Raw genomic sequence first — 25,123 nt, forward strand, 5'->3', positions numbered from 1 at the left:
TAAAAAGCTGATTCCGACAACCTTCCATGCATGAGGGCCAACTTTGCACTTATATCAGGGACATCAAACTTGCGAATTATCTTCCTATTGCTATAACAAGGGGGGGGGAGATAAAGTAAAAATTTACAATATCTTAAATAAAAATCCGAATCTGATTAACATATTTTTTCTTTAGAAGGGGATAAAGACCAGAAAGATAAAGGACAGAATGATCACAAAATGTAGCATATAGTCTACCGAGTGCACGTCTATTATACTTCCCTCGATTAGCAACTATCTTAGAATAGCCCATTTGAATTTTCTTTTGAACATCACGAACAGTGCACTGCCGTAGGCAAGAAATTGAATTCGTAACAGTAATACCCAACCACCGAAAGGCGGAAACAAAGGGTATTGAAAAACCGCGACAAGCTAAGGGAGCATTAGAGGAAGTCGGACCATTAAAAACTAGAAATTCACATTTCTCAACATTAAGAGAAAGACCAATATTAGAAAATAGACGTGAAACTTTTGAGACCATAAACGAAAGACTTTGCTTATTTTTACACAAAAGTAAAAGGTCATCTGCATAAGCAAGATAAGAAACATCTGAGAGTCCAATAAAATAATTTGATCTAATTTCATCTAAAATACCAGAAATGCACATTTTGAATATACTAGGTGATAAAACCCCTCCCTGCTTGACACCTCGACATAAACGGACAAACGGAGATCCAGATTTATTAATTCGGAGGAAAGAATTCTCATACCAAAAACGAAGAAGAAAAATGACTGAAAGATTTACACCATTATTAAAAAGGGAAAAAAAAAGCTTGACTGTGAACTACATTGTCAAAAGCTTTAGAAAGGTCCAAAGTACACATATAAAGTGGCGACCCCTCAGCCATGCTATTCTTAAGGGCGGATGAAAGAACACGGTGTGCATGTTGACAACCAATACCAGCTTGAAACCCAAATTGATTTGATCCGAAATTTATATTTTCATTTAAATGAGGAATTAAAATATATTCAAGGATTTTACTCAAGTTTCACGTAGTGGTTATAGGGCGATAAGGTGAACATTGAGAAGGGAGTTTTCCCCGCTTTAGAATTGAGGTGACATTTCCACAAAGAAAGCTATCCGGAACCAGAGAAGATGTTAAACACATTTGGAACAGCAACTGCAAATGAAATAAAAGAACACACTCTGGATTTATATTATTTACGCTAATACCATCAATATTAATGGATGAAGATTTCAATTGCTTAATTGTATTTTCAACAGCAGTTATTGATACTGGAATAATATGGCCCTGATGAAGCGAAGGCGGTAGAATTTTAGAAAGTAACCGAGAATAACGTGACTGCACAAAAAAATTAATTTTGGAAAAAATTCCCGAATAGTAAACATACCAAATTGAACTAGAAATCTAATCACTATTACAAAGATCACTTTTATCCAGCTTCTCAGAATTGATCAATTTAGACCAATCCATTTTAGAGGCTGGAAATTCCATACCCTTATAACGAATAGATTTAAGGTACTTTTTATAATCATTCTTTGTTTTCTGCTTTATATCCGCAACAGACCCCGTTATAGGTCTACCACAATCAACCCAAATTCGAAGCCAAAGTTTTGTCTTATTTTTAAAATTCTTTAATTCAGGATCGGCAGCCCATATAGATTTCTGCGTTTTTATACGAATACGTTCCTGAGGAACCGCAATTTTTTCAGCTTCTTTCATACATCTAATTATATCATCATAATATCTATCAAGATCACGCTTACTACCCTTTACTTGCAATTGGAGTAGATGATAAGGCACACGAATACAATTAAGCAGTGTAGATAAAGACAATATATATAAAGCAATATCGGCTCTTTTCCAATTACTACATTTAAACCACTTAAAATTCCCAATAGGGGCAACATTGCAAAGGTTACGTTTCAGTTTAGTAGTAAATGGAAGCGATAGATGGTCAATGTCATCAGACTCAATATCAACATGAATAATCGAGCATTTTATCTGTGACGAACTGATTATATGATCAATATTAGAGACACTACCAGATTGATGGATATAGGAATATGATAAATCTTTCTTCAGAATCACGTAAGGGGGCATGCACTCCAATATTTCTCGGGATCGATAACTTTGTTCATCTAAATCCGTGTTAAAGTCACCAAGAACTATAAAATCAAGTTTATTTTCCTTGACACGATTCATCACGGACTTTAAAGACTTGCATGCAATAGCAAATTTATTTATTGACTCCATTGTATTATTTTTATATGGAAGATAAACATTAGCAAACACAGTACTATTTACTCTAACAGCAAGAATGTGCTTATCCAAATAAAAAAGGGATGGGTTCGAAAGATCAATACTTTTTTTTTAAAAATACAGGCCAGGCCTCCAGAAAGGCGGCCACACGTGGTAACAGCATCAGAAGTAAAAACCGAATGAACAGAGCTTCGATGAAGTAAATTTCTGCTAGAGGCAGTTAACAAAGTTTCTTGCAGGCAGATAACGTCGAAGTTCTCGTACAGATCGTCAATATAAGCATCTTTATTTTTTGTACCATTGATATTGTGCGATATGATTGAAATTTGTAAAGTCATTTAGAGGTTTGTTGACTAGCAAAACCACGGAGAACGGAGCACGACAAGCTAAAGGACACGTGTTCACCATTGCAATTGGCACATTTTGGTGAGGCATTGCATGTATTTTCTTTTGAACTAATATGAGGGCCGGCACAACGAGCACATTTGGGTGCAGGACTAGGACAAGAAGACTGGAAGTGACGGGGCGATCGGCACTTAAAACAACACTTTGGAATTTCCTTAAACTCGCTCAGTCTAAAGAATTCGTAACCAATTCGTACACCGTCTTTGAAATAAGCTGCTTTAGCAAAAGAATCCACAAAATCAAGCTGAACTGTTTTTGAAGAGCCCAGCCTTTTGGCAGCAACAATACCGCTGCAATTTGTGAAAGACTGAATCGCATAATCCCCTGGAACACCTTTTATAATGGCCGAATATTTCTTAGAAATTTCTTTGGTTGACGTACCGGCAAGAATGGCGGGAACAGATGCACGGAAGTCTTCGGCAGCAGATTTATCAATATTTACATACCACTTATCGTGAACAGGACGAATACTGGATACAAGTTCATGGCCACTGATTTTATCAATAGTGTCTTTCCTTTTAATTGGATCCGATAGATGAGACGGAACTTGAGAGACGACAATAGTGGTTGACTGGCGAAAATCCAAGCTCCGATCACTTGGAATCTTAAAAAGGACACTAGAACTTCTAATTGCCAATCCAATGAGCACCCTCCGAGGCTTATACGAACACCCTTTCTACATAAACCTTGAATGCCCACAGGGCATAACTTACAACGTTTGCCGTGAGGGATTGGAAGTTTGTCATCCTCAAAGAAATAATTTCCAGACCTTTCAATTCCGCTAAACAAAATGGCTAAGTCAAAATTTTTATTGGATGTGTTTGGGTAAATGGTGGGCGTGGGAGGGGGTTAGTTGCCCTCTGAAATTAAACAGGAAACTAGCCCTTCCAAGCTCTAATCGAATGAGCTCTTTCGAAGTTTCTAAAACAACAAATGACCATCTTAAAATTTCTATCATCTGTATTTTGAGAAAATACGAAGTGTGGGGGGGGGATCAGCCCTCCGATCACTCTGAATCTTAAAAAGGACACTAGAACTTCTGATTACCAATCCAACGAGCCCCTTCGAAGTTTATACGATCGCTGTTTCTATATATACCTCTACCTCATATGCCCTCAAGACATAACTAAAAACCCTTGCCCTGAGGGGTCGGGAGGGGGGGGTTCATCCTCAAAGTCATAATTTCCGGACCTTTCCAAATAGCTATCTCAAGATTTTGATTGGATCTGTTAGGGGAATAGTGGGCGTGGGAGGGGGGTTAGTTGCCCGCTAATCACTTTCGACTATTAAAAAGTGAACGGATGGGCATCTGAACAGAAGACAACAAATGGCCATCTAAAAATTTCTATCACATTTTGGAAAAACACGAGGTGTGGGGGGATCCACCCTCCGATCACCGTGAATCTTAAAAAGGACACTAGAACTTCTGATTATCAATCCAATGAGTCCCTCCGATGTTTATACGATCACCCTTTCAATATATATCTCATACGCCCACAGGGCATAACTTACAACCCTTGCCCTGAGTGTTTATAGAAGATGGGGGGGGAGGGAGTTCATCCCAAAGACATAACTTCCGGACCTTTCAACTACGTTGAACATAATGGCTATCTCAAGATTATGATTGGATGTGTTTCGGGAAATGGTGGGAGTGGGAGGGGATTAGTTACCTTCTTATCACTTTCAACTATTAAAAAGGGCACTAGCCCTTTCAATTTACAAACAAATGAGCTATTTTTAAAGTTTCTACGACAACAAACGACCATCTCAAAATTTCTATAAGATGCATTTCGGGAAAATACGAGGGGGGATATCCACCCTCCGACCACTCTGATGTAGTAACCTGGTCAAAAACCAAAAAAAAAAAAATATTGTTCCCAAATCGTTCTTTACTTTAGCAGCGCTATTACGCTGCCTACGATACCTTATATTCCCCCAGGGGTTAGTTGCCCTCCAACCACTTCCGAATATTAAAAAGGGCAGTAGCCCTTTCAATTTCCAATCGAATGAGCCCTTTTCGAAGTTTCTACAACTCCTTCGATATGAAGTGCCCTGGTCAGAAAAAAAAAATCGTGCCTACATCGCTCTTTACTTAGGCAGCGCTACTGCACTGCCTATGATACCTATGTGTCCCTAGGGAATAACTTATAAACCTTCCCCTTAGGGCTGTGGGGGGGTGGTCATCTTCAAAGACATAATATTCGAACCTTTATACTACGCTCAACAAGATGGCTATCTCAAAACTTTACTGGATGTGTTTAGGGAAATTGTGGGTATGGGAGAGGAGTTAGTTGCCCCTCCAATCACTTTCGCCTATTAAAAAGGACACTAGCCCTTTCAATTTCCAATCAAATGAGCCCTTTTCGAAGTTTCTATGACAACTCCTTCAATATGAAGTGCCGTGGTCTAAAAAATAAAAAAAAAACTGGTGCCAACATAGCTGTTTGCTATTGCGCTGCTTATGATACATTATATATCCCTAGGGATTAACTTAAAACCCTTGCCCTGGGGGCTGTGGAGAGGGGGAGGGGTCGTAATCCTCAAAGACATAATTTTCGGACCTTTCAATTACGTTGAAACAAAATGGGTATCTGAAAATTTTGATTGGATATATTCGGGGAGATGATGGGCGTGTGAGGGGGTTAGTTGCCCTCCAATCACTTTCGACTATTAAAAATGGCACTAGCCCTTTCAAGTTCCGATCAAATTAGCTCTTTTAGAAATTTCTAAGACAACAAATGGCCATCACAAAATTTCTATAAGATACATTTCGGGAAAATACGACGGGTGGGGGGGGGATCCACCCTCCGATAACTCTGAATCTTAGAAAGAGCACTAGAACTTCTTATACCAATTCAATGAGTGCCCCCAAATTTGAGAAAAATTGACCCTTTTCTGAAAAGGGAGACCCCCCCCAAAAAAAAGGGTAAATGATCTCGACGGAAAGTCCACCATCACATTCAGCATATTAGAGAAGCTTCTTTAGAGGTTTCAAACTCCAATCTAAATAAAATATGGAATTTTTTATAAGAAATATGTCTCATGGATATGTCTTTCTGTATTAGTTTTTGCTTTTCTCAAGGGGTTATCATATCGAACCAGCAGTACTCAGAAAGCGGGAGAAGGCTCATTCTAACAAAAAAAAAGTTCTAGTGTCCTTTCTAAGTAGCTGAAAAAAGATTGAGCCACAGAAACATGGCCTTTTCTGCCATTTTGTCGCACCGAACAACATTTTTGACCAAAAGAAGACCAAAATGCTCTCGACTGCAAATTTTACAATTGTGTAGCCTTTTGATTTTGTGGCCCATTGATGGCGAATGGATTTAAAACGATCTAAAAGTATTTATTATGCTCCCCAGTTTAATAGCTATTGATACTGATCGGTGGCGCAACTTAAAGCATACATTCCCACAGAAACAAGCCACTTGAAACATTCCCACAGAAACAAGCCTACAGCTGTGAACTGCGCAAATGGATAAGATGCACAGATGCAAGGTGGCACAAATGGACTAGACTCCATATGTTCGGATCTATCCACTCATCGAGCCAGAATCATGATATTACTTAGAATTTTCTCAGAGAGGGATGCGGACCTGTTCAAAATAAGGTAATACGCTTTTTCAATGACTTTCAACCATTTTTAAGGCATTTTAAACGACTTTCTTAAACGATCAATTTTAACGTATTTTAAACGATTAGATTTTAACGACTTTTTCTTGGATAAGGATCTAAACCTGCTTAAAAAACAGGAAACTTGTTCCATAATTTTCAACCCATAAAACCCTAAGCTCCTAATTTCAAAAATCTAACTCAGTAAATCTAAGAAACTGCTATGGCTTGTTCTGAAACTGCTTATTACAACATAGTCTGTATTCTAGGAATGCTTAAAAAAATAAAAAAAGAAAAAAAAAGGAAAATACAGGTAAAGGGTAAAAACAAAAAAAAATTTAGTCTACAGAAAAACCCTATTTGCAAAAAATTTGGTCGATTATCAAGGCCATTTCCAGAGGGGGGGAACTTACCATGTTAGAACCCTCCTCCGAAATTTTTGGTCGACTCGTTAAAAAGTAAATATATATATATATATATATATATATATATATATATATATATATATATATATATATATATATATATATATATATATATATATATATATATATAAAGTATTTTTGATGCATTTTTAGAGCTTCAATTATTATGTCGCTATGCAACCCTAGCTCTCGGCTATGGTTAGTAAAATCGAAGTAGAGCAGAAGAATAACCTAAAACTGCTCAGGAAACATAAACCTTAAAGTCATATAGTCCGTTTAAAATAAATGGTTAGTGCAGACGATTGCTTCAAGCTTCATTTAACTATGTTGGTCAACTTTAGCCTAATAAAATTATGCACAATGGTAAATGACTGTGCATCAGATATTAATAAGGAGACTCAGGGTCGGTTGGGGTGGGAGATCGGGGGTTAAGAATTTTTGGGATTATTTATCGGTATAAGATCTACGAAACGAGACAAAAATCAAAACTATATGATTAGTAAAACCCTTAAAAATAGTAAAGAAAGCATATCTTAAATGGCCAATTTTAAAGAGAACTGATAATAATAAAAAAAATTCACGGCCAAAAATTTTGGAATCTTGTGGCAAATCGAGAGTCTACTTTACAATGCTCTACGTCTTGTAAAAATAGTTTTATTACTACTTTTAAAAATTAGAGGTGTCCCCAATAATTAATTTTTTATCAAGCTCTAAAGAAAAAAAAAATACAAATTTGTCTGGCCTATTCATGTTAAAGGTTTCAATGAACCCACAGTAATTTTTTAATCAAAGAATCTGCTCGTGTCTGTTGTTAATACGCATTTCACTGCTATAGGAAAATAACATTGGCTTACAACCTGGGAGAATGACCTTAAGTGGCAGAGAAATAGTCCTCCGATGATTTTTAAGCTATAAATCAATTTACAAGTACAGATAGATACAATAAAATTGCAAGCAGTAGGGCTTTGTAGGGACAGTAGCCACCATCAGATCTCCAGGGGCCCCACTAAGGACTCATTGAGAGCCCATGCATAGCATCGAATTGCTTATTTTAATGAGTTGCCAGCCTCTCCACGCCATTATTCACGTGCTTTTAATATCCAAACAAGCATCTTATCAGTTTTGATTTAATTTATCAAAAAGCTTTAATATTCAGGAAAGTTCAAATTGAAGTAAAAACAAAGAAAAGAAAGAAAAAGGAAAGTAAGAGAGAGAGAGAGATTGGGCGTCACTCGTATTTCCAACAATTTTATTTTAAACATCCAAAAATTTGCGTTCATTATGATATTTGGCAGAAAACGATGATTTACAAGGGTGCATATATGCAATGGAGGGAGGGAGAGAAAGAGAGAGAGAGAGACAAGGTTAGCCTTTCCCGGACAAGCCGTTTTAACGTTTAAGGAATATTAGCCGATTTTAGAACAGCAGTCGGATGATTTCAAAAGAATCGTATCGTTTAAACGATAAGGAAAAGTAGGCAGTTGAAAGGCAAATAAATAACAAGAGCTTACCTTTTCCTTTTCAATTGGTGGTTCAGGCCTGTCCCAATTACTTAAAAAGTGGGAACCAGATTGCATATTCTCTATATACTTTTTATATACATCGGAATGACTGATGCGGTGAGGCCTTGGGGGGACAGATATGAACATTGGAGCTGGATCAGGAAGACTACGGGACGGTGAAGGAGGCAAAGTAGGGGCTGGAGTCGGAGCTTTTCGTTCAACGTTAGTATGGACCTCTTCAGTAAGAACTGGAGTTTGAGACGGAGGAGGTGGGGCAGGCTGCGAGGGTTGTTGCTTCACCTCGACAATTCGTTTTTTGACCAGCGGTTTGCTTTTGTCGACAAGACTAGCCGGCCGACCTGTATTTTTTTGGCAGTGAACCTCCCTGACATGACGCAACAGTCGAGCCCAATTGGGAAAAGGTGGCAGACCTTTTTTCACTCGACTGCACCCTTTCCATTGACAATGCAAATTTGAATCATCAACCTTATTCAACTGATTCAAGTGAGCACACGGATCAATGCATACATGATCCTGTAAATCAACCATATCTTCAAAAACAATTTCACAACCAGCCCACAGACATTCAAACAATACATCTTCGCGAATAGGCGGTGTAGAAGGCGCAGGTTTGGGTGTCTCCGGTGCTGGAGTTGTCACACCCATTTGAGCTCTAAGAATAGCCGTTTCGGCCGCACTTTCTTCATTTAATTTAATTGCTTTGTTCTCAAATAGTTGACGTTCTGTAGGACTGAGTTTTTTCCATTCAGTTCCAACTAAACGACTTATTTCACCAAATGTACTCTCAGGATATTTTTGTGCTAAGCTTTTCCTAAATTCAGAGGCATAAACAATATATCCAGTTACAACTTTACTCTTAAGGACACCATCCTTATCTTTCTTGGATTTTCTTCCTGGAGTGACCATGGAACTCATACTTGTTTCTCCAGTAGATCCTATAGAAGCTGGAGGTCCATCCATAGAATCTTCACACAAAGATTCTGGAGCCTCCACCACCAAGTTAGCACTTATTGGGGTTGCCGGAGGTTGTATTTTAATTGGAACAGGTGGAGGTTCTTTCCTAGGTATAAGATTTTTAATGAAATAAAAGAACTCATCCTTTTTTACAGCAGGGTCATGATTATGACGCTTTAATCCACCCAAAGGCAAGCCACGTATTTCACGACGAGCTTCCTCATACATGGATTCACAAACATAAACATCTGTCTCACTAAACTCAGTTGGCCGCATTGTAGTGTATTCGTGATAGTCAAGAACAGCACATCGTCCAGTTATACTGAGTATAGGATTACTATCTTCAATTGAACTCAAAAATACCTCCTGTTTATAGCAAAGTTTCGGAGGCATTGCCATTTCTACAGGAGTGACATACCAGGGTCCATGAAAATAGGCAATAGCATCCGGACCTAGCCACATTGAATCAATCTGGGCAATTAACTGGCGGCCATTTTCACCTCGGACATAAACACAGTCGCCTGTGCGCAGTAAACCAGCAGGTGTTTGAAACTGTTGAAAGTAAGTTGTATTCATTGGTGCATCTGGTACAAGCAAGTCAATATTTGGGTATCTTTTTTCAGGCATAGTTGCCAATTCTTCCAGCTCCATAATCTCCTCTTTGTGCTTCAATACCCGTTCCTTGAAAACTGACCTCACCTTAATCGGCTCAAGAGGTTCCTCTCTAGGTATAATTTCAACGTCCATAGGAAGGTCCCAGCATAAGATCTTTATTTTTCTAAAGTGTCGTTGCCTTGAATTATAGCGACTTTCACAAACAAAAATATCTTTATCTTGAAAACCTTCTGGTTTTAATCGAAAATAATCTTTAACAGGCATAACGTAGCATTTACCAACAACTTCAGAGAGTGGTTGTGTCTGATGAATTTCTGTCTTGAACACTTCATTCATTAAGAAAAGACGGGAAGACAGGTGATAGGTCTCTATCGGCCGTGCAAAGAAATTACCAAAGAACATCTTTTGTCCATCTTTACTTGTCGACAAGCGGATAATTTGAAAAATCCGCGGCTCTAACCCTTTTTCCTTATGGTCAAAATAGACAAAATCTCCAGGCTTATAAATTTCTTTATCAATACTCAAACTGTCAATATCAGACTTGGTGGATTCATCTTCAGCTTTCAATGCATCGAAGTCATCTTCTTGCTGTTCATAAATCCTTTTTGAATGCTTTAAGGTTTCTAAATCTCTGATCAAATCCTCGGGTGTATAATTTAACGCAGGAGAAGACAGAACCGTCCCATTTTTGCATAAAAGGTTTCTGTGATGAATATAGAACTTTTGCATTTCAATACTGTCTTCAAACGTCTGACTGTCGGTACGGGTTAACCGTCTGGCCCTTTCAAAAAAGACAAATAAATCTTCTTGAAAGGTGTCTAGACGTTTATAAAGCCCTTTATCGACACGTCGTTTTATTAAATCAAGGGACAGACCTCTAACCTTTTTCCCATTAATTTCATCATATTCAGGAAGCTCACACATTGAGTCTGAATAATAACGGCCTGATTCGTCTTCTTTATTATACATAGTCACGAAAATTTCCATCATCATTGCTTGTATAGTGCCACTAACATCTGGGAGCCCATCATCTGATACAGTGTTTAGTTCAATTTTCTTTTGCATTGCTATCAATTGTAATGAGAGAGCATCACGATAAAGCTGAGACTCTGGCTCGTTGTATTTACAGGCATTGTCAAACATAATTACCATATCCTTTAAAAGTTCGTCTAAAGTCGAATACTGGTTACCACGCACCTTAGTGCCAATTTGCTCAAGATCAATAGGATTTTGAATTAACTCGTAATAGTCAGGATAATCTGCTTTAGATGGTTGCCTCAAGAATGCCATTGCTAGATGGCGATCTTGCTCATCGACATATTCCCTAACAGCATCATATAATGATCGAATTCGAGCTTGAATGCCAGTTCCTACAACTCGTTTTCGATACCCACCACGTTTTGATGCAATACCCATAGATCTTGCCTTATCCATCAAAACTCTTTCCAATAAATCTGCATCGTCATATATTACAGATCCTTCTTCATTGAAAAGACGACAATTATTAAACATTAGCTTAAAGTCATCAATCAGATCCTCTTCCAGTTGATACTTATTCTCTTTCATTTTCGCTTCAATTGTCACCATGTCCATTGGTTCAAGTATTACTTGATAATACTCAGGATAAAGCTTTTTCGATGGCTTTTCTAAAAATGCTACTACTGGTTGTCTTCCATCGTCTTCAACATAATCCATCACCATTCGAAATAAAATGCGGAGACGTGACTTAAGGTCTGTCTCGCCTTCCTGAGCTACACTTTTAATCAAAGCACCCGATTTTCTTCCCCGTTTCTTTTTTTCAGGCAATTCTTCTTCTTTTCTGTCATATATTTCATTTCTATCATATATTTCATGCAGTTTTTCTTGCATATGTTTCTGTAATAGGACTGCATTTTTGTACCATTTGGTATCACTTTGGTGATACTGTTTTGCACTTTCAAACATGATATTGAAATCGCCAGCTAACTCAGCAACAGTCCCATACACGCCTGCAAGGAGCTTCTTTCGAATAGACGAAAAACTAACCAGATTTTCAGTCGAAGTATAAAAATCAGGAAACCATCTTTTACTAGGCAAGCGAAGAAACAACTCAGATGGTTTAAAATGGTTTACACTGTAGTTTCTTAATTCAGTAAAAAGTTGCCATAAGGGATCATCAGGGTCTCCATACACTTTATCTTCGACTGTTTCTTCTACAATGTCTTCGTACTCCATTTCAGCAATTTGGACAAGGAATGAGGGACCAGCTTGTTTCTTACGAGCTCGCAGTCGCCCTTGTTCACCTTTTAATGGCTCAACTTTTGGGGTTCCTCCACGTTCTAACTCTTTCTTTTTGTCAACAATTAATTTTCTTAAGGATTTGGCTCGTTTATAAATCAAAGAACCAGGTTCATTGTAGGTGCATGCATTCTTTACAATTTGAAGAAAATCAGCTTCCAAATCGTTAAAAGTTGGGTAAGCATTCTTTTGTATCTTCATTGCTATCAATTTCAAATCAACAGGGTTTTGAATGACATCATAATAATCTGGGTAAAGTTTCTTGGAAGGTAATAAGAGAAATGGAGTATGTATTAGCTCTCCATCTACATCAACTGCTTGCATGACTGTACTGAAGAATTCATCAGCAACGTCCAAATCAAATGGAGGAGGAGAAGCAGGTACTTCCTCTTGAGATGGTGCAGGTGATTCTTGCTTCTCAGGCTTTTTGCCTTTATTTATCCGCAAAATAATCTTATCTTTCTTCTCTTCCGTCTCAATTGGGATATTAAATAATTTGCACCTTTCTGACAGAAACTGCTCCCATAATCCCTCTGCATCTTTAAATTCCTGACTTTCAGGTTTATAATACGATTTTGCATTCCCAACTAGCAGTTCAAAATCACTAGATAGCTGAGTAATGTCTTTATATTCATCGGTCCTCATTTTCTGCTGAATTTTTAGCATATCAATTGGACTTGTGACAGATTCAAAGTAAGTTGGATCTTGGCGTTTATTTGGCGCCCTTATAAATGATTCACATAAAATGCTGCCATCTTCTCGTTTAACACTGCGGAGATGATCAACAAGCTGCTGGAGCAGTTCAGAACTGTCTGTTTTGGTTTCCCCTCTTTTCCGCTTTGCTGGTGGTTGTGGAGTACTTGAAGCACTTCTCTCAGTTTCTGAATCTTCCTCTTCTTCTGCAGCAGTAGACGAACGACCTAGAATTGAATTTAAACTTTCAAATGGTATCTATATACATAAACTCTGTTGTTATGTTTTAGTTATTCCCTAAGATAAAAAAACTGAGTAATAAGGAACATAAACTGTGATTTGCTCCTGATAAATATGAGGTAGTAAAATTAACACATAAGAGGAAACGGGAACTCCTTTTTACTCAAGATATGTATGTTTACCAAATATCGCTAAAAATCCAGGTTAAATATATAAGGGCCATTATTAGTCATTTGCCAAACTGGAAATCTCACTGTGTGGATGAAACAAAGAAAGTCACAGCTGTCCTAAGAAGAGCATTGAAAACTGGGATTTAGCACCAAAGGGGATTCTGTATCTAGATAGGAGGGTATCTCAACCAATTTTTTCATGTTGTGTACTGGTCTGAGTCAATGCAACTTGAGTTAAAACTTCCTCATCTGTTATAGGGATAACAAGGCTGGACTACTTTATGATTGCCACAGCATACCAAGCTCCCTTGGCGTTCATGAAGCGTTGTATACAAAACTTTCTTGAGGAAGAAGCAACAAAAAATGCCGTAAGGCCAGATATTGTTGATCAATGACTCAAAGATGGCAGAAATGAAACGCAAAAAATTAGCCATATGGAACACCTACAACTTATTACTGCTTACGCGTGGAGCTGCTGATGTCCAAGGATAATATTGTACCATTGTAGGGGTTGGATAGTTAAAATCGACTGAAAGTAGGAATTTTTGGGTCAGAAAAAGGGACCATGTATATAGCAAAAAATAACCACCGAGAAGCACAATCTCTGCTCTAGAGGAATGTACTAAGGCTTACAACACACTTCCCGTCAACCAAACCATATATAACATTTCTATCTTTAAACCTTGCTAAAATGCAGCATAGGATCTCTTATTTAACCAATATACTATGGGCCCTCAGGCATATTGTCCCAAGAGCAGAGAACTAAGCAACCATCAACTTTTTCAATCAAGTAACACCACTACCAAAAATAAATAAATAAATAAGATATAAAAAAAGGTGGTGCAAAGCACTAGTAACTTACATAACTTAATTTGTAGGCTATAAGTTGATAGATATGATAATGGTTTCGATTGACTGAAAATGTTCACTTTTCTTTGTGGGCTGAAACTATCAAACTTTTGAAACTGCACAAATCACATTGTTTCGATATGATTAGGTGTGGTAATGATTTTAGTAGATTGAAGCTGTTCACTTAGTTAAATAACTTTGTACAAAACTACTTCGACATAGCTTTTTCAACTACACTACAAATAAAGAAAAATATCACACAAAAAGGCAAAGTCGATTAGCCTAATAGTCAAGTTCCTTTTTTGGACAACTTCTTTGATACAGTCAAAATTAACTCCTGTTTTTTTTAGTGGTTGATCCGCCCACCTGAGTAACTACCTCCGAGTCATTCTTCTTTTCCTGTTGAGCTTTTAGGGCATTCATCAAGCCTTTGCTGTCTGTACCCCAACCCTTTACCCTGTACCCTAACACTGTCTGTACCTTAAGCCTTTGCTGTCTGTAGGCCTATGACCTCAGAGGGTTGTCTGATCTTTTTGTTGCTTCTTCCAAACGATTGTCCAAAACCTCAGTCTTTTCCACATTACTCCCTTTGGTCTAAGGATTTAGAGATACAAAATTTTCTTGAGGAAGAAGCAACAAAAAGTGCCGTAAGGCTGGATATTGCTGATCAATGACTCAAAGATGGCAGAAATGAAACGCTAAAAATTAACCATATGGAACACCTACAACTTATTACTGCTTACGCATGGAGCTGCTGATGTCCAAGGATAATATTGTACCATTGTAGGGGTTGGATAGTTAAAATCGACTGAAAGTAGGAATTTTTGGGTCAGAAAAAGGGACCATGTATATAGCAAAAAATAACCACCAAGAAGCACAATCTCTTCTCTAGAGGAATGCACTAAGGCTTACAACACACTTCCCGTCAACCAAACCATATATAACATTTCTATCTTTAAACCTTGCTAAAATGCAGCATAGCATCTCTTATTTAACCAATATACTATGGGTCCTTCAGGCATATTGTCCCAAGAGCAGAGAACTAAGCAACCATCAACTTTTTCAATCAAGTAACACCACTACCAAAAATAAATAAATAAATAAAATATAAAAAAAGTGGTGCAAAGCACTAGTAACTTACATAACTTAATTTGTAGCCTAGGCTATAAGTTTATAGATATGATAATGGTTTCGATTGACTGAAAATGTTCACTTTTCTTTGTGAGCTGAAACTATCAAACTTTTGAAACCACACAAATCACATTGTTTAGATATGATTAGGTGTGGTAATGGTTTTAGTAGATTGAAGCTGTTCACTTACTTCAATAACTTTGTACAATTACTTCAACATAGCCTTTTCAACTACACTACAAATAAAGAAAAATATCATACAAAAAGGCAAAGTTGATTAGCTGATTAGCCTAATAGCAAGTTCCTTTTTTGGACAACTTCTTTGATGCAGTCAAAATTAACTCCTGTTTTTTTAGTGGTTGATCCGCCCATCTGAGTAACTACCTCCGAGTCATTCTTCTTTTCCTGTTGAGCTTTTAGGGCATTCATCAAGCCTTTGCTGTCTGTACCCCAACCCTTTACCCTGTACCCTAATCCTGTCTGTACCCTAAGCCTTTGCTGTCTGTAGGCCTATGACCTCAGAGGGTTGTCTGATCTTTTTGTTGCTTCTTCCAAAAGATTGTCCAAAACCTCAGTATTTTCCACATTACTCCCTTTGGCCTAAGGAGTTGGGGATGTAAGTTTCAAATTGACCATAAAAAATTTTTGTGGCACAATTCTGGGCCCCTAGTCCCTACCCCTTCCTGTGAACAAATGTTCATTATCTCTTAAAAAGAAAATAATACCTGAAAGTTCCACACCACTGGTTTCCAAGATCAAACATGCCCCCCTCCTTTTCCCACTATAAAATATATATGTAAAGAGTGAACAGTGTACCAAATTTACAACCCTTATCCCCAGGGGCATTGAAGGAAATGCCATCCTTGTATGCAAATTTACTGATATTCTCAACTATTCTGAAGAAAATGGGTACCTCAGAATGTTTATCAGATGTCCTAAGGGGTTACAAAAGGACCACATATAAAAAAAGGTCAAGGACAGGGCCTTGTTACTCTTCATTCACTTTTGACTTTAAAAAAGGCACTTGAACTCTTATTTCCAATCCAATGAGGATTTCCTGAAGCTTTTACAATCACGAGGGGGGTTGAGAATGGTGCAGTCTTCTCCAATACAGAAAACACCTGCAAGTTTTAGGGTTTAATGTTAATCTTCACTCTCATAATAAATGCAGACACTAGAAGCATTTGTGGTAATCAAGGGAGTTTAGATATCAATTTCTGTTCCATCCCTCCCTAGAACTAATACTATATTCATCTGAAGGTTCAATATGAGTGAGGACGTTTTAGCATTAAAATGCACTCTTTGAGACATCTGCCCCTCCCCTCTGTCTATAAAATGACCCACTGCCCCTCCTTCATAATAGCTGATGCGCACTTATGAACCACTGCATATAATTTATGAAGTATGAATAGCTAATTGACGATTATGGACTTTTCTCCGATTTTTTATTTGTCTTAATATCATTTTGGCTTCTCAAATTCACATTTGCATAGGACTATCCAAGGGAATTTGGTGGAGGATTTTCTGTGGGAGGAATAAACCAGACCCCATAAAAATCCCTAAGATACAGCATATCATAAAATGCTACTGTAGACGTTTCTAGCTTTTATCTATAAAGATAAGAAATTTGCATTTTTTCCCAAAAGACAGATCATCTATGTATGTTTATTTACTTTTTATGTTTATTTTCCCCCCACGGGTGATCTTATCTAATTAATGGTCCCACATGATCAGCAGAGAGCTCATTTGAACGAAAATGTAAAGTCCTAGCACTCTTGGTCACTAGACTCTACAGTCATAACTGACTACCACAAAAGAAGTGGTAATGAGAATTAGTCAAGCCTTCAATAGTCTACAGAAAAGTTTGGCGGTTCCAAAGCTTCTCCCTACCGCTCAAGTTGCAATAGCTTAATATCAATGTCATACTAGTTCTGCTTTATGCAGCCTAAGCCTAGCAGTTGAGCCAGGAACAGACGAGGAGAATTTTTCCTCTTGAGAACAAATGTCTCAGAAGAATTTTCAACATCCAATGGCAGCAAAGGATAGGCAACAAATCCTTCTGCAACAAGAGGGGTCAGCCTCTTGTCACAGATGTCACAAAAGTTATCCAATCATTACGGTAAAATTATAGACTAGGGGCTTCCGCTAATCGTGGAAAGTATCTTAATTAGGTAAAGGAAACTTTCAGGAATAGATCCAGAGCCTCAGTGATCCCTTGAGAGGGTATTTTGAAGTTCCCATCTTCACTCCTTTGCCCTGGCCTGTAATGATCTTTTACAATCTTCGGGTTATGGAAGTGAAGCAGAGAAAAAATAGTTTAAATGTAGCATCCAAATGAGGAGTAACAAAAATAACCAAAATTTTTTCCACAAAAACAAGTTTGTCAAAGAAAAGTAAAGAGCTCTATTAAACTAAAAATAAGCGGAAATAAGGTAAATGAATCTTCCAAATGTAAAACTATTACAAATCACCATAAATGAAACCCAAAACGAAAAGAAATTATAATGAATAACTGAGTGACCCCCATGCCTTGTGAAGAAGAGAACATAATTTACACTTTACAGAAAACAAAACACATATTAAATATTTTCACTTTTTCAAATTTAATACATATAATTTATTAAGACTTTAAGGAATAATTATCAGTGCATGTATATCAAACTGTCAATCCAAAATTCATTAGCTTTACTTATAGAATAGAATAATATTTATTGGCTAAAATAGCACAAAAGCTAGCATAAGCATGTCAGAACAATTATAATGACAAAACAGATATTAGGGGATAAACATAAAACAAAAGTTAAATCAATTATTAAAATGGGAAACAAATTGGGGAACAAAAGAGTTTTTGTACCTCATGGTCAACATTTGGGGACACAAGGCAAGTTGGTTATTTGGAGCTCTACGAGCATTAAGCCTTGTATTAGGAAGGATTTGGGATTTTCTTTAAAGGGAGGAAGAAAACGTCAATGATAGTCAGAACTAAGGCACTTGTGACCAAAATTTATGGTAAGGATGTGATGTTGCTATTCCAAGGTAGTAAGTTCTAGTATAGTCAAACAATCATCATATGTAGTATAGGTTGTCCTGATTATAATTTGTATTTCTCTTTTTTGAATACTTTCAGTTTTAGAACATTGGTCAACCTAGGGTGCCAGACAGGGCATGCATTTTCAAGACAGGGTCTTATATAAGAACAATAAATTAATTAAGGTTCTGGATTGATATGGAGAAGCGTTTGAAAGGGAGAAAGATTTAAGGAAAAAAACTACCAGATTTAAATAAGTGGGAAGTGTGGGACTTCCATTTAAGGTCATTGTCCAATGGCACACCAAGCAGTTTAACCACATTTAAATTTGGTATGAAAAGGTAATTATTGATAGGGGATACATTTTTTTAAAGGAGAATAGCATTAAACTTCTTTCAGGTATGCTTAAAATGGGTTTAACATTATCAAGATTATTGTTTAAGTTGTTAATGAGTGAGTCAAGTTAAACATCCAAAGTGTTAGATGTTTGACAATGGTTAGGTAATTTCAAATCATCTGCAAATTTAAAGAGTTGTTAAAACTTGGTAAAACATTATTAAAAACAATTAAAAATTCTAAAGGACCTAGTTTAGTCCCTTGAGGTGCTCCATAGGAAATCAAGGAAAAATCTGATGAATTCCTGTTAAGGAGGACTAAACATTGTTCATGGCCAGACAAAAAACTAGCCACCATACATAAAACAAATCTCTGGCACCTAAAGCCCTTGCATTATCGATAACAGTCTGATGATCCAAATTATCAAAGGCTTTGGTAATATCAGCAAAAACAGCCTCAACATTTAAAATATTTAACTCAAGATGTTTCAAAACAAGTGTCAAGTATAAAAAGAAGCAATGCATTGTTCTATGATTTGGCCCAAAGCCAAACTGATTTGGGTTGATTTTATCTTGAATATTGTCAAAAAGAAAACTGTAAATAAAACTTTCAAAATTTTTTGAAAATTGAAGGTTTTTGACATTGATCTTGAGTCAGAGGGAATTTTTGGAGTCTTATTTTTCGGTTTAGGTGATATGATACCTTGTTTAGAACACTGTAAAAATACCATCTACAAAACATTGATTAAAAATAGCAGTTAAAAAATATAATAATAAATGATAAAAATAGAGGTACACTTAAATACTGGGCACATTCCACAGTCAATTAGGTAGGTATACTGACTTATTTGCATCAAGATTTTCGAGTTTAAGTTGGGTCTGATGTATTTCAAACTCAGGAATACCACTCACTGCACTGTTGGCTGGTATATTTTAGAGTAATGGGTGAATTTTACAAATAGAAGCAAAATAATCATTTATGACATCCACACTCACTGGGTCACCATTACTATTCAGTAAGGAAAACTTTGAAAAGACCTTTCTCACAAGATCTTAGACACTTTTGTGGAATTTCTTAGAGTTAGAAGACAATAACTTATTGAGCATGTGAGCACCATTCTCCTTTCTTGTTTTATGAATTTCACTAACAACAATGTTTCAAAGTTTCTGAGATTCTTGGAAAAATCCTTCCTTAAAGAGTTTAATATATTAGGCAATTCCTTTAAGAGTTTCATATATTAGGCAATTTTTTTTATTTATCCATGGTTTGTCATTAAATTTGCGAGTAACTTTTTTCACTGGAAAGGTGTCACAGTATAACTGGGAAAGGTCAGCTAAAAACTTAGGAGCCATCTCATTACCATTGGTAAGACATAGGATATTGACTCATGATTTGGAGCTAAGTTTTCCTTTGAAATGGGCGACCTTCTTGGCAGTAATGGGTCTATATAAATAACTGATCAATGATTTTGGAGAAAGAATGAAAAAGGGGTCCAAAAGATACATAGATGGTCATTTGCCCCTAATGAAGCAGCTATTTTGGGGACACAGCAGTAATCTTCAATGTTATTAAAAATCAAGTCTAGGGTTTTATCACTGTGTGTAGGCGACTTGACCACTTGATTAAGGCTAAAAGCAGAATTAAGCCACTTTTAGTCTAGCTCATCAAAATCACCACATAAATTAATTGCAGCATAAGGGTAGCAAATTCTGTCAGTAAAAAGTTGCAGATATGCTGTCAGCTCCTTCTTAAATCCACTATGTGGGGGTTCATAAATAATACAAAAATCATGCAGGATACTTCTTTTGGGAGGTTTTTGGGTCTAGTCCAGGGCCAAAAAACTTCAGTTATGGAAGTGTTCTCTATTTCAGAAAATGAAAGAATCTGATATGCGTTGGTAGACCAACACAAAAAGCCACTCCTCCACCACAAGATAAAGGGATACCATTTTAGTCTAATCTAGACTTGAAATGGGAGTCATAATTAGGAATCAAGCAAAATCTTCAGTGGCAGACTACATTTGGTAAGGCAAGCAATATAAATCTGGTTTTTGTCAAGACTAATTTGTAATTCATCCATTTTATTTACCTGTGACCTTATATTCAAAAGAAGGATTCTAGGAAATAAGTAGGAGGGGAGCAATGCATCATACCATAATTTCTTGATCTACTATTGGATACTTGTTGTAGATTCTTGGGTTCATTTGATATAAATTACAGGACTGAGAAGATGGACTGATTCGGCAATTGAAATGAGAGGAAGCTGGAATGTAACATGGACGTCTTCTGAATGGGTTTGTTTGGTACTGTTAAAAATTCGGATTCATATTGCTTTTGAGGGCTTGTGGAAACAGCAGGCTGGTTAGGCAAAATTCAGTTTTTGGCAGATCAATGTTCATAGTGATAATACTCAGGAGAGAGTTGATTCAAATGAATCCAGTCACAACCAAAGTAACAACAACTTCCAAACTTACTACAAACTTTCTGGTGAAATAGTTAGCAGTCAGGGGCCTTACATTTGCACTCAATATTAAAACTTTTGTATACATACCAAGGTAACTGAACTTTTAAAAATAAAAGTTTGTTTCATCATCTCTTTGTTACAGGAAACAATTGAACATTTATCAGGATGGGATTTATTAATGATTATTTCCTGATTTTGACCCTCATTAACATCAGACAACTTTGGAGGGGTTTCACTTAGATGTGAACTAAGGTCTATGATTGCATATATTTCCTTGCTTCTTAATTCTAATTTATCTCTCATTGATACAAGGGAAAGGAGTGATAAGTCCAATAGCAGGTTAGAACAACAAGTGCCACAAGTAGTAGTTTCTGTCTGGAAGGATTTCAGTAAAGTGTGAATTACATTATGGTCTTGAATTACAGAAGGCATAGAGGGTGTCAGTCCTATTCATAATTATGGTAAAATTCTAGTTAATTGACTTCTTGCTATCTTGGAAAGGGTTTAGGTTAGGATAATGAAACTTTCAGGGATGGGTCTACAGGCTAAAGTATATCCCAGGAAGGTATTTTAAAGTACCCACATCCACTCCTTCTCCCTCTAGAGGGCTCTGAAATTTGCCTACATGACAGGTCACCTATTGGAATTCTGAAAAAACAACATTTTACCTTAATTTTCAGTTACTAGTTGCTTTTTCTCTGCCTTTAGTTATGAAAATGCAATTTGTGTTATTTGAGTAGAATTTTGAGCCATATCAATGTTATTCTTCAAAATTTAGGAAATATATTTGCATATCTTTAAAACCTTATAAAATGGAATTGAGCAAAGTTATGAAGCTGAAAATAATTTTGTTGTACTTCAATTAAGCATAAGATCTATTTTGCAAGGTTTGACTTTTATAACAGAAATATTTTTAAAGGTCATCAAAGGTCAGGGCCCTCTAAAATGAGAAGGAGTGGAGGTAGCTGCTTCAAAATACCTTCCCAGGACATACTTTAGTCTGTAGATTCATCCCTGAAAATTTCGTTTTCCTAACCTAAACCCTTTCCAAGATAGCAAGAAGTCAATTAACTAGAATTTTACCATAATTATTTATGTTTGTCTTGAGTAGCACTTGGTTATTTATTACAATTTCTGTTCATTTTGGGTTTCATTTATTTATTAATAATGATTTGTGGTAATTTTCCACTTGAAAGATTATTTGACTTTAAAGCCCTTGCCCTGAGGCCTGTGGGGGTTGACATCCCTAAAGACATTATTACTAGACCTCTTAACTATACTGAATAAAATGGCTATCTCAAAATTTTGATAGGATGTGTTTGGAAAAATGGGCATTGGGGTGGAGGGGATTGTTACTTGCAATCACTTTTAACTATTAAAAAGGGCACCAGAATTATTTGTTTCCTATAAGATGAGCTTCTTTTGAAGTTTTGAAGTAAAAGAAGAAGTAAGTAATACATTGCACATTACTTAGGAAGCAATATTATGCTGCCTGTGATTACACAGTATTTAGCTTAACTCCAGCCTTTAAGTAACTCCAAGATCCTTCTAAATATCAAATTTCATTAAGATCTGGTGACCTGTTTGTAAGTTACAAATACCTCATTTTTCTGAATTACCCCCCCCCCCCAACTCCACCAAAGAGAGCAGATCCAGTCCATTTATGTCAGTCACATATCTTAGACAGGTTTTTATTCTTCCCATCCAGTTCCATTCTGATCTCTCCTCTTTAAGTATTTTCTAACATTTCTGCCCCCCCCCCCAATGATGCTGGATCTGGTTGATATTTAAAATAAGAGATCTGAGTTACAAGGTCCTTCTAAATATGAAGTTTCATGAAGGTCCAATCACTCCTCTGTCAGTTAAAAATACCTCATTTCCTAATTTTTCTAAATTGCCCCCCCCCCCCCCAATAGAGGGGATCCATTCTAATTATGTCAATTACATATCTAAAACTTCTGCTTATTTTCCCCACCAAGTTTCATCCTCATCCTTCTAATCTAAGCATTTTCCAAGATTTTAGGTTTCCCTCTCCTACCCCCCCCCCCCAATGTCACCAGATCTGGTTGGGATTTAAAATAATAGCACTGAGACACAGCATCCTTCCAACATCAAATTTCATTAAGATCTGATCAACCATTTGTAAGTTAAAAATACTTCATTTTTTTATTTTTTCCAAATTAACCAGTTAATGTTAATACCAAGTGCCATAAAAACCAGTACCCACAGTGTCATATAATCAATTTATTTATACCTGAGAAGGAGACAAACCATATGGTTTGTTTGGAGAAGGGTTCAAAAACCATATGGAGGTTTACACAGAAAGAAATGAAAGAAAACAAAATGCTTATTTGATAGATTTGACACCACAAATAGAAAGAAATGCACTCAGGTCCAAGTTTGAATCATTGGCACACCTAGGCCCAAGCATGAGATAGACACCATAGGGCCCTAGGCCCAAGCTGAACAGAAGGCACATAATGAGCCAAAAGTAATGGAAGAGAGAGGTGGTACCAAGCTCTGAGCTGCCATTCTTGAGAGACATCTGACAGCTAATAAGCAGCTATGGGATAAATGCAGCTAGTGGATAAAGGTCAACAAAGGTGAAGCCCTCTAAATTGGAGGAGTAGAGGTAGGTACTTCACAGTACCTTCCCAGGACACACTTTAGTCTGTGGACCCATCTCTAAAAGTTTCAGTTTCCTGACCTTATCACTTTCCAAGACAGCAAAAATCAACTGAAATAGAATTTTACCCAAAGGTTAATTTGAGTTCAATAAATTTACAAGTGGAATGATTGTTACTGGCTATTTGGAAAGAGCACAAAAAAGGCATCAAGTAGCTTGACCGTCTGTCCTAAGTAGGTAATAGGATCATCCCCAAATTCACTAGAGATTCAAGAATAATTAACCTACCGACTCTCCGTCTTCGACCCATTTTTGTAATTAACCAAACTAGAAATTCCAAGAGCTGAACACTGAATAAAAACAAAATATTTTTTATTTCTTCAGAAAAAGTGTTCTCTTATAACGTCATCTTAGTCTTAACACGTTTAAAAAATATCGCTTATGTTCTAGATAGCGTTAAAAGCGGTAAGATCAATAAGCAGGGGCTATGATTTCGCCCAGCGTGCAACTATGACTAATTTATAAAAAAAGAAAAAAAGGATAAAGAGAATTAAAGATCAAGAATTTAAAACAAAACTGTGATAAATAGAATCAGTTGAATTGTCTCCACATAGACCCTACAAATCAAAAACTCTACGCGACACAGCTAGGAGAAGAAATCTTAACAGGATTACACCACAGCTAGTACTAATTATACCGTTATTATGAAGAAAATGCCGTAAACTTCAGAACTGAAGGTGATACAATGATCCTAATAAAAGAGGAATTTAGATGGCTCAAACAAGCCGATTCCTGCTGCAGGCTTTTCAACTCTACTCCAGAATCTCTGAATGTCAATTCATTTTGAATGTCAATTCATCCAGCAGAATGTAGTCATTATTAAAACCAGTAAAGCTAACTCCAGCATAATATTAAAATCTTGCTCCTCTCAAGCCTACTCAAGCCAACACTGAAATACGGAATTTTTCGATCAAGACTCAATAGAATCTTCACCAAAGCTTAATCATCCAATTGTATTTATGTATTATGTATTTTTCTCGAAAACAGCTCCAAATTGTTTCGGGAAAATTGGCATCTTGGTAAATTCTCACGTTAAAAAAATTTATCTAGATAGGGCAAAAGTCTGAGAAAATTCGTTAAGAGTGTTAATTTTTGTTTTTGCAAATGACTTCATGTACTATGTTGTTAGATCATATAAACATTTCTTGAGAGATTATTTAAGCATTTTCTTATACGGTGTCACGCATAGCATAAATTATTTTAATGCCGTATCCTTTACCTTTTTTATAAATTATTTTGTTGAGTTTCAAGCACATTAGTTATAAATATAATATAATATCTGTTGGAAGGCCCAAAAACAAAAATTTGAACCATCAATTGCGATAATTCAAATTCTTGCAGCTAAAGCAAAGGTCATTGCCAAATTGTCTAAATTAATCAAAATAAAAAACGTTTCCAAATTAAAAATGCTGAGAATAGACACAAGCAGTTAGAAAATATGCGAAAACGATAATT

General features: G+C 36.6%; 1 protein-coding gene across 1 annotated transcript; it reads right to left on the reverse strand.

Moving 5' to 3' along the window:
- Positions 1-8,214: 8,214 nt before the first annotated feature.
- On the reverse strand, positions 8,215-24,048 carry LOC136038519 (protein polybromo-1-like; the record flags this gene model as incomplete). The annotated part of the gene is given in 2 exon segments (XM_065721622.1): positions 8,215-12,992; positions 23,897-24,048. Coding segments are annotated over 2 exon segments (4,800 nt in total), but the record flags the coding sequence as incomplete, so codon positions are not given.
- Positions 24,049-25,123: the final 1,075 nt, after the last annotated feature.

The sequence above is a fragment of the Artemia franciscana genome, chromosome 18 (assembly GCF_032884065.1).
Source record: "Artemia franciscana chromosome 18, ASM3288406v1, whole genome shotgun sequence".
Taxonomy (NCBI): domain Eukaryota; kingdom Metazoa; phylum Arthropoda; class Branchiopoda; order Anostraca; family Artemiidae; genus Artemia; species Artemia franciscana.